At 46.8% G+C, this 12,960-nt stretch overlaps 2 protein-coding genes across 3 annotated transcripts in view; one reads left to right on the top strand and one right to left on the bottom strand.

Annotated features, from left to right (window-relative positions):
* The window catches only part of LOC108796083 (hydroperoxide isomerase ALOXE3-like), a 17,348-nt gene extending 17,058 nt beyond the window's left edge, over positions 1–290 (bottom strand). The window contains 1 exon segment of the mRNA XM_018567474.1: positions 144–290. Within this exon segment, the coding sequence (XP_018422976.1) occupies positions 144–290 (147 nt within the window).
* An 11,795-nt stretch (positions 291–12,085) lies between these two features.
* ELMOD1 (ELMO domain containing 1) overlaps positions 12,086–12,960 on the top strand; it is a 93,252-nt gene continuing 92,377 nt past the window's right edge. For both annotated transcript variants that reach the window (XM_018567488.1, XM_018567486.1), the window contains exon 1: positions 12,086–12,229. The gene's annotated coding sequence lies outside the window, so the exon portion shown is untranslated. The remainder of the gene's footprint in view (positions 12,230–12,960) is intronic.

The following is a 12,960-nucleotide window of genomic DNA, read 5'->3' as shown; positions in this document are numbered from 1 at the left end:
TTAAAAAAAAAAAAAAAAAAACGACATGCAGCATTCAGTCCCCAAATCATCTAGTCTCACTATAGGCACACCTACTGATCACTTTACCCCATCATTATTGCCCAGTTATATTCACACTTTGTCAGCCATATCAAGAAACTCACAGATCCAGGCAAGAAATGGCTCCAGTGACGGGACAGTTGCTGTTTAGCACTTTCTCCATTTACGCCCACAAGCACAACAGAGATATTATTAATGGTGCCAGCAACCAGGTCTTCGCCAGTGGCTATTGTCAGGTTGTAGAGCCCCATGGTTTGAGGAGATGGCCTGCCAAGCAGCAGCTCTGCAAGACAAGAATTGTCATCAAGAATCTTACACCATATACACAAGATGACCAGATCTGTGGCTTCTCACTAGACCAGTAGAACAGACAGATCCTGTGTCCAAAAATCACAACTGCTTGAATGTGTTATTTTGCACCAATACTACAAGAAAATACACCGGATTACTTGTGCGAGGCATGCTAGGCAGCATGGGGAAAAGCCCAAAATTTTTGCAGCTCATTAGAATTTGGAAAACTGAAAGTTGTTGATTGCACTAGGTTTCAAGACTGACTGCTCAGTCAATACCACTGGTAAAGGAGTTCTCACCTCTACTATTTCCACAATAGTACAGACATCTCAGCTATTACGCATTCACTTTTGCAATAATCTTGCCATGGGATTCATTATGCAGCCAGAACCACTACACCCCCCATGCTGCAGTTGTAGGTCACGTGGTAAATAAAAGTAAAAGGTTCTGCTGTTAGAATACACATTGTATCTATAGCAATAACTCCTGCAGTATACAATTTCAGTCACTAGATGGCAGTGTTAATAAATTCTGTTATATCTATGGTAGATTATCTGTTGTATTGAATAAAGCTGTGGCTTCCTTTCCGTTTTAGTCAAGCCATGAGAAGCATGCATATTACACTGTGTGCTTGTGTTACTCTGAGGATGTGCAAGAAGTTCCAACATCTGCCCATAAACCAAGCTCTTGACAATGGAATCCTCTTCACTCATCTCAAGTTAGTCTGTCATCCGTCTGTTAATTAGCCCTGTATAGCTCTAACATTTGGTAGTACATAATTGTTAAACAGAACGCAGATAACTATAGTAATGGTTGCATTGGATGGTGCAATGGGTAACGGTGTTCTAAAATGTTTAACTGGAGTCTGGCTGCCATGGCTATTGCTCTTTACAGATGCATTAACATAATGTATCGGAGTAGAAATGCCAATACAGTCATAGGTCACTTGAAACCCCTTAATAGCCCATCATCTGACTTCACACATCACCTCCCAGTGTCTTAGTGGAATGGGTGAGGTCAGATATTTCACTAGCAACCATGTTTATGTAGCCCGTGTGTCCATCACAGCAGCAACTCAGAACATACTAAAAAGGTGTTACACAAGGAACCATAAACTAAATACAGGGGCATCCTTATCAAGCCTATCCAGTATGAAAAAAGATTCAGATTCCAGCTGAAAGGACTTCTTTAGGATCACTTCTTACAGGTAGCAGCTGTGCACTTAAAGCTGAATTTAACCCACCAATTAAAAGGAGAACTATGAGGCGAGTGCTTTTCACTCACCTCATAGTTCTAGCCGACCTGTGACAATGAGACTGTCACAGGTCGGCTTAGTAGATCGGGAGGTGAGCGAACACATACCGGCATTCGCTCACCTCTCGATCCTGTCACGGCTCTCTGCCGTGACAGGGGAGGGGCTGGATTCCCCCCTCCCTGCTCGGCCAGCGCTGACTGGCGGAACGGACGGTCGAGGGGGTGGGTACAGCTGGCTCTGTCTCTAGATAGGCAGAGCCAGCTGTCACGCAGCTGGGCGGATCCAGACATAATTGTCATGATCCGCTTCTGCGTCTCAGTATACCGCGACCAGCAGCTCGCGGTATACTGCGGGGTCTCAGTATACCGAGCCTAGGGTGACGGGAGGACGCTAGTTTGTGTCCTTCCATTACCCTAAGGAGAACTATGGGGAAAAGCCTTAAACCCATAGTTCTCCTTTAACAGTTTCCCCAGAATAAAGCTCAAGTTAGAAACCGTCTACAAGTTATTAATTCACAGGATATGCGCTATTCAAGGAATGGCTCCGGTGATAAAGCCCTCAAATGGCTGGTGTCAAAGCTGGTCAGATGTTCAGCACCATGACAACAGCAGATCTAAACAGAGGCACCATGCTCGTAGTATAGAACGGGGTTAGTTACACTTTAAGGGAATGAAAAAAAAAAAAAAAAAAAAAAAAAAACAATGAGCTTAGTGAATTTGAGTATTTCAGGGTTCCTCTACCATTCAGTTTCAGGACACAGAAACCAAGACACACTCCAGAAGCATATTTAGTCTGTTCAGCATGTGGAAAGACAAGTTGGGTATTACTTTGACCTGTACACACACACACGTAAGGGTTAGTTCACACCAGAAACTGCATCACAACTGCGTGCGTCTGTACAGTTGCATTGCGATCCCATTTTTTCCCTCTGCATGTCCCTGGATGATGCCACAATGAATTCTGTTTTTTGTATGCGTTCAGTTTTAATGCTTTTGCACTGCATTTTGATGCATTTAGTGCAGTTAGATGCAGGTAAAATAGGACAAGCAGTACTTTTTCTGACTGCATCTGAACGGACTGCAATGGTGTGAATTAGGCACAAGAAAGCCCATAGGAAAGCATTAGGATGTATTTTGACTGCAGCAGTTAAAATAAACGGACTGCATATGGTGTGAACAGGCCCTTAAGGTGGCCATACACCTTACAATTATCGGACGAAACTTTTTGTCCAATGATCGAACCGTCGTACGGCAGCCCCATCATGCCCCGATTATCGCAAGGTTCAATTAAAGAAAAGCACCTGGATGAATTGTGGTAATCGACCGCTTGTATTCTCGTTTGCGCATTAGCAGTGTAGATCGTACGATTTTTGACGTACAGAAACGCCACCTTGCAAAAATCGTACGATCAAAGTTTTCAAACATGCTTGAAAGTCAAAAGTCGTACACCGCCCATACACCTGGCGATTATTGGACGAAAACGCGATCGCATACGATTATCGTAAGGTGTATGGGCACTTTTAGTGTGGAGATAAGTGGTAATTACAGACTTAATCCCTACCAATTCATCACCTGAATAAAGTTTAGGCTCATTCCCTAAACATGTGCAGGTCCTTATAGTCTTCTTTCTAGCCTCCCAAAAAAAGATATTTGAAAAGGATAATTGGCTGCCAATCAAAAACAGTCGATCAAAAGCTTCTCTAAAGCCAAAGTCTTGTGTATACTGAATAGGGGATGCTTACAACCCCTGATATCATTAACTGTCCATGTGTCACTGATGAGATTTCACTTCCTATCTTGAGACAAGTGATGGTAAATCTCTCAGTTATCACTGGAATAAACGTGACCCCATTGTATGATGTACCCTCTATTCCAGTAACAGTGATAGACAAGTCACGAGGATACTACTCCCTAGCAGGAACACAAGCTATAAGACTGAGGGGTTCAAACCCTCCCCTGCATCACCCATAAATAAACATTGTCTTCCATTATAAAAATGATTTATAGAACATACAGAACCCAAATAGTGCAGCAGGAAAGAGTGCAGCATTGCAGAGTACATCCAGAGGTGTCAATGGATATAGGATGAAGCTATGACTGATGGGTGACCTCTTTCTGGTTACCTTGTAAAGAGCACTGCAGACAGAATTCAATGCATTACTATCAATTATTGCTACATGCTCACACAGGACATCTTAAAGATATATTGGACATGTAAACAGGACACTGGGTTTGCATGCTGGAGCAAGAAGCATACACATTGTACACTACAGTTTAAGTGGTAGTCTTGGTTTCATTGGCTAGGTCAATCAACTCTTTACTGCTGCATATAACAGTGGTAATTCCACTTGAAGGTAGTCATAGAGAAAAATGGTCAGTGCATAGTTATATTACCATCCAGCTAAAGGCCCAGAGTTCCTCTACCACAGCGCAAGCCTAAGCTACTCACCTAACAGCAGACTAGAGAACACTGTGTATACGGAGACTCAAAGAACATATATATAGGGTGTGCCAGAGGGGTGTGACCACCTGAAATTCCTTAGAAAACCCTAATCCTAGGACCACATGGGTAATTCATTTCTATTTGCTACTGAGAGATGTAACCAGGTTTTGGTGATCATCTCATTTACAGCAGGCTGAAATCAATGTGATGCTGCCTAGGTCACTTTCAACCACTAGTTTAAGGCTGGGCACACCCCTTACAACCATCGCAAGACTTTTGTCTTGCGATGGTTATAAGGTACTTAAAAAAACGTACGATCTGCCTATCTTGCATAGGCAGATCGTACTTGCGATGATCGCAAGCCGCATCCCCCTGAGGGGCGGGCTTCCGATGACCGCAATGCCGAACGGGCAGTGTGCGCTTGCGCACACCGGATCGTCCGGCTTTTATGTTACGAACATGCTACATCGTACGATGCTCGGCGGGTTTTTGAACATGTTCGTAAGTTTAAAGTCGTGCGACCTTACAGTAGTAGACCTGCACCCTAAATTTCTTGGGGGGGTTCAAATAAAGGACTAGATAAGTTGTTAGGCTTGCTCAGTGTTGGGGGTTTAGTTTACCCATTAAAGGTTTCAAGGGGTTAAGTGTTACAGGAAAGTTATGATTATTTAAGGGCTCATTTACACATGTGTCATCCTCTGCAGGGTGTTAACATGTGTTGGGTTAAGGCTGGCCAATTATTACAATTGGGCAGCTAACGCACTGAGGGCTGCAGCTAAAGGTGGCCATACATGATGGTCAATGAGGGCTCCGGGCGGTCAGTGCGGACTTTGGTCGTACAGTACTGGCTTTGGGCAGTCAGTGCGGACTTTGGTCAGTCAGTAGTGGCTCTAGGCGGTCAGTAGGGGCTCTGCGTGGTCAGTGCAGGATCCGTGTAGTCAGTGCCGGCTCCGGGCGGTCAGTGTGTGCTCAGAGTGGTCAGTGCGGGCTCCGGGTGGTCAGTGCGGTCTCTGGGTGGTCAGTGCGGTGGTCAGTGTGCGCTTTGGGTGGTCAGTGCAGAGGTCAGTGCAAACTCTGGGTGGTCAGTACGGTCGTCAGTGCGGGCTTTGGGTCCTCAGTCCGGGCTCCGGTGGTCAGTGCGGGCTCCAGGTGGTCAGTGTGATGGTCAGTGTGGGCTTTGGGTGGCCAGTGTGGTCGTCAGTGCTGGCTTTGGGTGGTCAGTACGGGCTCTGCATGGTCAGGGCAGTGGTCAGTGCGGGCTTTAGGTGGTTGGTGTGATGGTCAGTGCAGGCTCCGGGTGGTCAGTGCAAGCTCCGGGTGGTCAGTGCGGGCTCCGGGCGGTCAGTGCAGGCTCCGGGCGGTCAGTGAGGGCTTTGGGTGGTCAGTGCGGGCTTTGGGTGGTCAGTGCGGGCTTTGGGCAATCAGTAGGGGCTTTTGGCCATCAGTAGGGACTCTGGGTAGTCAGTGCTGGTTCAACAGGTATGCCAGGGTGACGTGCTGCGGCAATCAGGCAGCGGCGGCCCTCTATTCAAGCATATTAGAGGGCCGATTGCTGGGGCCTCTCAGGGCCCTAATGAGAAGCGATTGGCCCTCTAATATGCCTGAATAGAGGGCTGACGCTGCCTTATTGCAGCCGGTCACCGACCCAGATCGCCGCAATCAGGCAGCAGCGACCCTTTATTCAGTCATATTAGAGGGCCGCTCGCTGGGGCCTCTCGGGCCCTAGTGATGAGTGAGCGGCCCTCCAATATGCTTTAATAGAGGGCTGCCACTGCCTGATTGTGGACAGTCACCAACCCGGATACTGAGGCAATCCGGGTCAGCCGGGCCTATTTGCAGTGGCGGGCCTGGAGTGGCAGCTCCACCCGCCCCTACGTTAATCCGGCCATGCTACTGGGAATGCCCCCTATCCATGGCTCAGCAGCTTAATGTACTTAGAATGCCCCCATTCCTGGCTCAGTAGCATATTGTACTGGTAATGGCCCCATCCCAAACGTATTACACCCGGAATTCTCTGTCAAAGGGAGCCTCAAATAGCAGTAAGTTCAGACATATTACTGCAACGCACCTCCTCTATGTCCACTGCATTGAAGTGCTTCACATTGTGAATGGCACCCTAACGCACTCTACAGTACAATGCAACACCCAATGCACTGCACTGGGCCACAATGCAGTGTGCATTATAGTGTGCTGTGTTGCTAAAAAAAAAAGGGTCAGGTGAGTTTTTTTATTTGTTGCAGTGCGTTTAGAGCTGCAACAATTAATCGATTAAGTTGATTATAATCGATGATGGAAAACGTGGTCAACGTTTTCCATCATCGATTAGTTGAAGTTCGATCAGTCTGGCCTGCGTGCGGCTCGCCGCTTCTTCTCCTCCCCGCACGCTTCTTCTCCTCCCCGCGCGACACGTCTCCCTGCTGCACGACACGACTCCTCCCCGCCATACGGACTCGCCACACGCCGCTTCTCCTCCCCGCACGCCGCATCTCCTCGCTTCACAGACTCGCCGCTGCCCGCTCATCACGATCGGCACAATTAAGGAAGAGCAGGTATGGGGGAAAGGCACAATCTGCTCAGGTAAGCCTGCAGCTTGTGTAGCACATCCCCTTGCACACCAGGGTTAGATGAATAATTATTTATGTGTGTGAAATAAGAAAGTTAGTTTGACATTAAAAGGATTCATTTAGTAGCTTTTTTTTAAAAAGGGTTGTCAGTCGGGTTAACATTTATAGTCAGTTTAATTCTAGAGAGAATTCTGCAAAAGCAATCCAGGAGATAAAAACCAAAAACAAGTTAAATGTTATTAATAATGAAGAACCTGAATTAAGTTACCTGCAGTGAACATGATCTCCAGGTCCATGTGACAGACATCTGTTTGAAATGTGACTCTGCAATGACTAAAGACAAAGCCTGAGTACAGGTCATCGGTGAAGAAAACGTAGGGAGTTTTCCCCACATCTACAGTTTACAGGTGCCAAGAGATACAAATGGATTGTTAGGCTATATTGGTAGAAGAAATAATTATTTGGCCTATATCCACTTGGCAACTTCTTCAGACAGCCCCCCCCCCCTCCCCCCCTGTATCATGCATTTCAGACCACCATATATTTATACATAGAAACAAGAGGATTTCGTTTTTTTACAACTTTTTGTCTGAGCATAGACCTATGTTTATCCCATGCATGTTTAAATTCACTTACTGTTAATGGACTGACTACCTATGCTGGGAACCTGTTCCAAGTATCTTTAAGGGCCCTTTCACATGGGTGTTGTGATAGGTCCGTCTGTCGGTTTTTCAGGCGGACCCGATCGAATGCCCAATGCTAGTCTATGGGCAGCCGTGTGAAAATGGACGGGCGTCAGTGTACACCCGGTTACCCGCCACTCTGCACAGGTCTGCAAAAAATAACGCGACAGTGTTCAGTTTCGACGGAACCAATTGTATCGGATCAGGGGAAAATCTGATGTAAACGGACACATGTCCGTGATTACCCATAGACCGAAATAGGGTCCGCTCATATCAGTTTTTTCCTCCATCGCAAGAAAGAATGGAAGGACACGGATGTCACAGCTGTGACATCTGATCTGTACCACTCCAATCAGGAGGAGATCCATGCACAGATCCCCTCCTGATCAGCCCATTTAAAGTCAGTTTTTAACTTTCATGCCCCCATGATCTTGTTTTCAGCGTTGTATTATAAATCAAGCCTATCTGAGCCTTAGTCACATCTTTACTGTATTTAAAGGCTTCAGTCATGTCCCCCCTTTCCCTTCTTTCCTCAGGGCTGTATATTTTAAAGAATATGTGCTCATGTAGACAAAGTGCAATTTTTTTTTTGCCCCCTCCCTTGACCTAAACTATCCCACCCTTGCCCCCCGCAGATCTGCACTTATCGAGATTAGAGGACCACTGTTCCGCTGTTTGTTGACATCCAGTACTCCAAGTATCCCTCTTCTCCACACGTTCATCTCCCTGCTGGAAGAAGACCCCATAGTTTAAGGGGCTGTAATGTGTAGGTGCGGCCAGCAGAGGGAGCATAGTTGCACTAGATCCTTGGTTCTCAACTGGTGGGTCGTGACCCAAAAGTGGGTCGCGACCCCGTGTTCAGTGGGTCGCTGCATGCCTTCCACTTTTCTTGGCGAGAGGCTTCTCAGCCTCCTAGTGCAGCAATATCAGTTCTCGCACTGAGCAGCCATTCAGAATATGCTGCCTGGCACTGAGTGTCAGCTTGAGGTGGGGTGCAATGGTGGTATGGCTGCCAGGGAGCTCCATCCATACATGCATTGCTAATAGCTCCCTTGCATGTCCTGTAGCGGTGCCTGGACTGGAGTGACATCACATTCTGGCTCCCAGCACCGCTACAGGGTGCGCATGGGAACTGTACAAGCAATGCACGTATGGATGGAGCTCCATTACAGCACAGCAGCCCACACTGCCGTGTGTTCCATTGCAGTGCAACGTGGGTCGCGACTTAATGACCGACGACAAATGTGGGTCTTGAGGTTAGACAGGTTGAGAACCACTGCACTAGATGTAAACAATAGCAGAACCATGCCCATTGGGTCTTAGTAAGTACGGATCTCCGGAGGGGGAGGGTGGGATCGTTCAGATTGGGGGGGAAGGAAAAAAAGGATAAATTAACTTTTCTTTTTAAAGTGCACTTATTCTTTAAGTTCCTTCAGTTTCTCCTGGCATGTTTTAACCCCCTGGCCTCACGCCATTTAGTTCAACATTGTTTAAAAACAAGTCATAAGCTGGTTGAGGTCGAGGTTCCCATTGCCGGAGTCCCTATTATTTAATTGCCTGGGCCATCCCTATGGTATTCGCCATCTGAGGCGATGTAATTCATTTAAGGGTGTTGATAGGGAACACTTGTATGGGGCTGTCAGGCGTCCCGCCCAGCTTACTGATGTCACTGGTTGCCAAGGGCTCAGCCGTACCCCCCAGTGAGTTGCCGCCTGAGGCAACTGCCTCAAGCTGGGTCATTATAGGGATGGCCCTGTTCATTGCTATTCTTATGAAAGAAACGGGTATAAAGTAAAACATTACATTATTTCCACATGTAATCGGTGCTGCTGCCATTGTAAAAACAGCATTTAGACCCCTTAAATACTTACACTATGTTTCAGAGCAGGTCACAGAGTCTGACTGGTCTCACTTCTACTTTAGCATTTTTCTGTGTATCTGTGTGCAGCAGAGGTGCTGATTTGTTGCACAGAGAGACACCAGATGGACTATGTGGGACTTTATATTAACTATTTAAATTATATGAGGTTAAAGCTCATCTCCATTCACAAACTCCCCTTGAAGTGGGGCTGCTCCTGCACTACAAGGGTTAATTCTATCTAGGAAACCTGTTTAAAAGACTTTTACTTACCTGAGCGCTCTTGTAGGCTCCAAGATTGGTCAGAGTCTTCCATCTTGCAATGGAGGAAAACACGGAGCGGAAAGCGGACCTTTACCCCGTTTGGCAAAAAATCACATCAGCAGGCAGCTCTGTATGCTGCTATGAAACGAAATTCATTCGTTTTTTATTTTACTTGTAATTTCTTTTTTTTCACTTGCTGGTCCACTTTCACACAAATGATGTAATGTGCCCAAGCATTGCATCCTGGGAAGGTTACATCAGCACGACATTGCTGGGAAATCTCATCTGTAATCTCATGAGATCTCAGGGAAAGGGATTTTCCTCCCCTGAGATGATGTGAATGGTCACATGTCCTAGTCACATGTGCCAGAAATGCAGGCAGTAAAGGGAGAGCTAGTAACCTGCCCTTAGTTACAATGGCCACTGTGAGAAGACTGGGGAAGAAAAGAAAAATAAGGTATTCAAAAACTAAAAAGCCGGCAATTATCTAGAAGTATCTGTTTGTAGATTGTCATTAGTAAACATTTCTAAAGCCTCATTCACACGGCGCTAACTCAGGGCCTACACGTCTGTGCGACATGTACCCCCGTATTGGGCCGTTCCTAGGTGAGACAGGTACTGCGTGTAGCAGCCTGTTCTTCCCTATGGGAGAATGCGGCCATATGCTGTCATACGCACTCCTGAACTGCAAATCCGCGCGGGTCCGGGTGTCCGTACTCGGACGCAGACAGGATGGATCCTGTCTGCGTCCGAGCAAGGATACCAAACCTCTGTTTTCAACCTTAGTGTGAGACAAGTTTTCTTACATGCTAGCTTGTGAGTGTGCCAGGAAAACTTTTTGCTGTTTTACTGTTTAAAGCCCATTCCGTGTGCACCTTGGTGTAAAGCTGATGACGAATTGATGAGTGCGTTTGTCATCTGTTTTGCTTGACTGTTTTGGTGCACTGATGCATGGGGGGTCTCATCTGCCATTGGGATGTGCGGGATCTCTTGTGCGTCTCTGTGCCTTTAAGGGGGGTTGGGCTTCCTCCTGACAAACCTGCACCCAATTTTATCTTCTGCCCCCATGTGCTCCAAGATGGAGACTCTGATAGTTTAGTTAGGACTGCACTATGAGAGGTGCCTTGGCGCGGCTGTGCAGCTTTCACATTTTCTGCAGAAGACGTGTATCCCTTTACATCCTTTTAACTCCAATCTGTCACCTTTAGATCTGCAAAAACAGAACACTTCTCAATTTTTTTTTAGGACCTAGACGGACTCAGAGGTATTCAGATGTAGGCAGGGGCAGGTTCGTTTATATCTGCCTGGCCATAGACTAACATTGGACTTCCGATCAGGTGCATCTAAAAACTGACAGACGGACCTTGCATATAAAAGGGCCCGAAGCCCATCCCTCTGTACATATCCAGGCAGGAGGAATCGTCTGCAGGAGCCTGTGTATTGCACCCAGGATGCACTGCAATTTCAATGCTTTGCAGGCTCCAATGCAAAAAAATGTTTTACAGGATTTATATAGCGGCAACAGTTTGCACAGCGCTTTACAACATATGGGGTGACAGCACAAGTACAATACCATTCAAGATTAGAAAGACCCTACTCATGGGAGCTTACAATCTACAAGGAGGGGCTAGTGATACAGAAGGTAATAACTGTGAGGGATGAGCTGATTTAAGGAGTAGATGTACAGTTTTTAAGAGGAGGTGGAATAGGTTTCCCTAAAGCGGCGAGTGTTCAGAGATCACCCCGACAGACAGAGTTGGAGATAGCCGGATAGGTTGTGGTAGGGAGTTATGTGCTGTGTCCGGGGTTCAGGCCAGCTGAAACCCAGACACAAGATGTCACAATGTCAGATGAACAGGGGCAACCATGGGGTCCTGGTGTTCCAACCTAAGTGCATGGAGCAGGCACGGGAGACGAGGAATGCTGGAACTCAGGGAGCAAGGAAGTGTCTGAAACACAGGGTGCAGATGAGTCTAGAAGGGCACAGGGGTTATGCTTTATTATTATACAGGATTTATATAGCGGCAACAGTTTGGTCAGCTGTCTCTCTTCGCTCTCTCTCCTGAGTATCACTCCTCCCTCTTCCCCTGGCTGTCTCCCCTGGCTGTCTCTCCTCTCTCCCCTGGCTGTCTCTCCTCTCTCTCTCTCCTGGTTGTCTCTTCTTTTTCTTTCCTGTCTCTCCTCTCTCTTTCCTGACTTTCTCTCCTCTGTTTCCTGGCTCTCTCTCCTGGCTGTCTCTCTTCGCTCTCTCTCCTATCACTCCGCGCTCTCTCCTGGCTGTCTCTCCCCTCTCTCTCTTCTGGCTGTCTCTCCTATCTGTCTCTCCCCTGGCTCTCTCTCCTCGTGCTCTCCTGTATATTCTCAAAATAAAAATTGCCACACTGTGCTAGAGTGTTCGGGATTTGATTGAAGAAAAGGTGGCAACCCTAACCTTACATGGAGCCTTGAGTAAGGACTGATAATGGTCATATAGCATATTGTTGGGTTTAGATAGACTTTAACGTGTAAGCTTTGCTGTGCCATCACTCCTCTCTAAATAAATCAATCAATCTATACATGTTACATAATACCCACAGTGCCAATGGATACAGATCTGCATCCTCCTTGTAGACAAGCATATGCATCGCTGCTGCTAAGGCACCAAGGTGAGAAAGTGGGCGGGGGCGGAAAGATTCTCGCTCCGATTGGCTGCGGGTCTCGGTGGCGCGCCTGTGTTGTTCTCGCTCCTGGAAGCGCGCCCCGGTGCAGTGGAGCTTCTGGGACACGGTGAGTGACAGCAGCCTCGGTCATGGGACCCTAAACCACCGGAGCCCAGCCATACACATCCCAGCAGGTGAGAGCCCCCAAAGCCGCCCTTTATACAGCAACGTGCTTATCCCCTGCACCATAGATCTGCTCCATTCATGCCATAGACATCTGCTGCATTGCCTATCATCTGTAGGCACCCGGGCATTGCGATGGATAGATGTGATCGCGGTGCACAGGATGCATGATAAGACAAGTGCACAGGAGTGACATGCTGCTTTGTATGGATCATCAGCATTAAAAGGGTTAAACTGAGCTTTCTATGGGTGAAGACCACCTACACCACAAAGTCCAGGCATACCGGCATGGGCTAGACAGACATGCAGTGCCATTAACAGTCGTATTAATGCTGATGGTCCAGAAGAAAATTGCTATTTGTGAAAAGCAAAGACAAAGGGTATAGAAGGTTTGCTTGTAACAACCAATCAAATTGGTTGTTTCATTTGAAAGCTTACACTCGATTGGTTTCTATAGGCCACCGTGCCATTGTTTGCCCCAGTTTTCATAATTGGCTGCTGGTAACAGCCAATCAGATTTGTTTCTTTTGAAAGCTTACACTCGAATGGTTTCTATGGGTCACTGTGCCATTGTTGTTTGCTGGAATTGATATTTTATAGGTGCAGTGTAGGCAGCATTGTTTGTCTATGGAATTGATTTGGCTTTTTTATTTCCCTTTTACTTCTAGATGACATTTTAGCCCCATTTATATTATAATGAATTTATACTGTAAATAGGGTGATGAGTTAGGAAACTTTTATG

The sequence above is a fragment of the Nanorana parkeri genome, unplaced genomic scaffold, assembly GCF_000935625.1.
Source record: "Nanorana parkeri isolate BGI_ZX_2015 unplaced genomic scaffold, ASM93562v1 scaffold1054, whole genome shotgun sequence".
Lineage (NCBI taxonomy): Eukaryota > Metazoa > Chordata > Amphibia > Anura > Dicroglossidae > Nanorana > Nanorana parkeri.
Note: the sequence above shows the minus strand (reverse complement) of the source record. Positions and strands in the feature narration are given on the sequence as shown.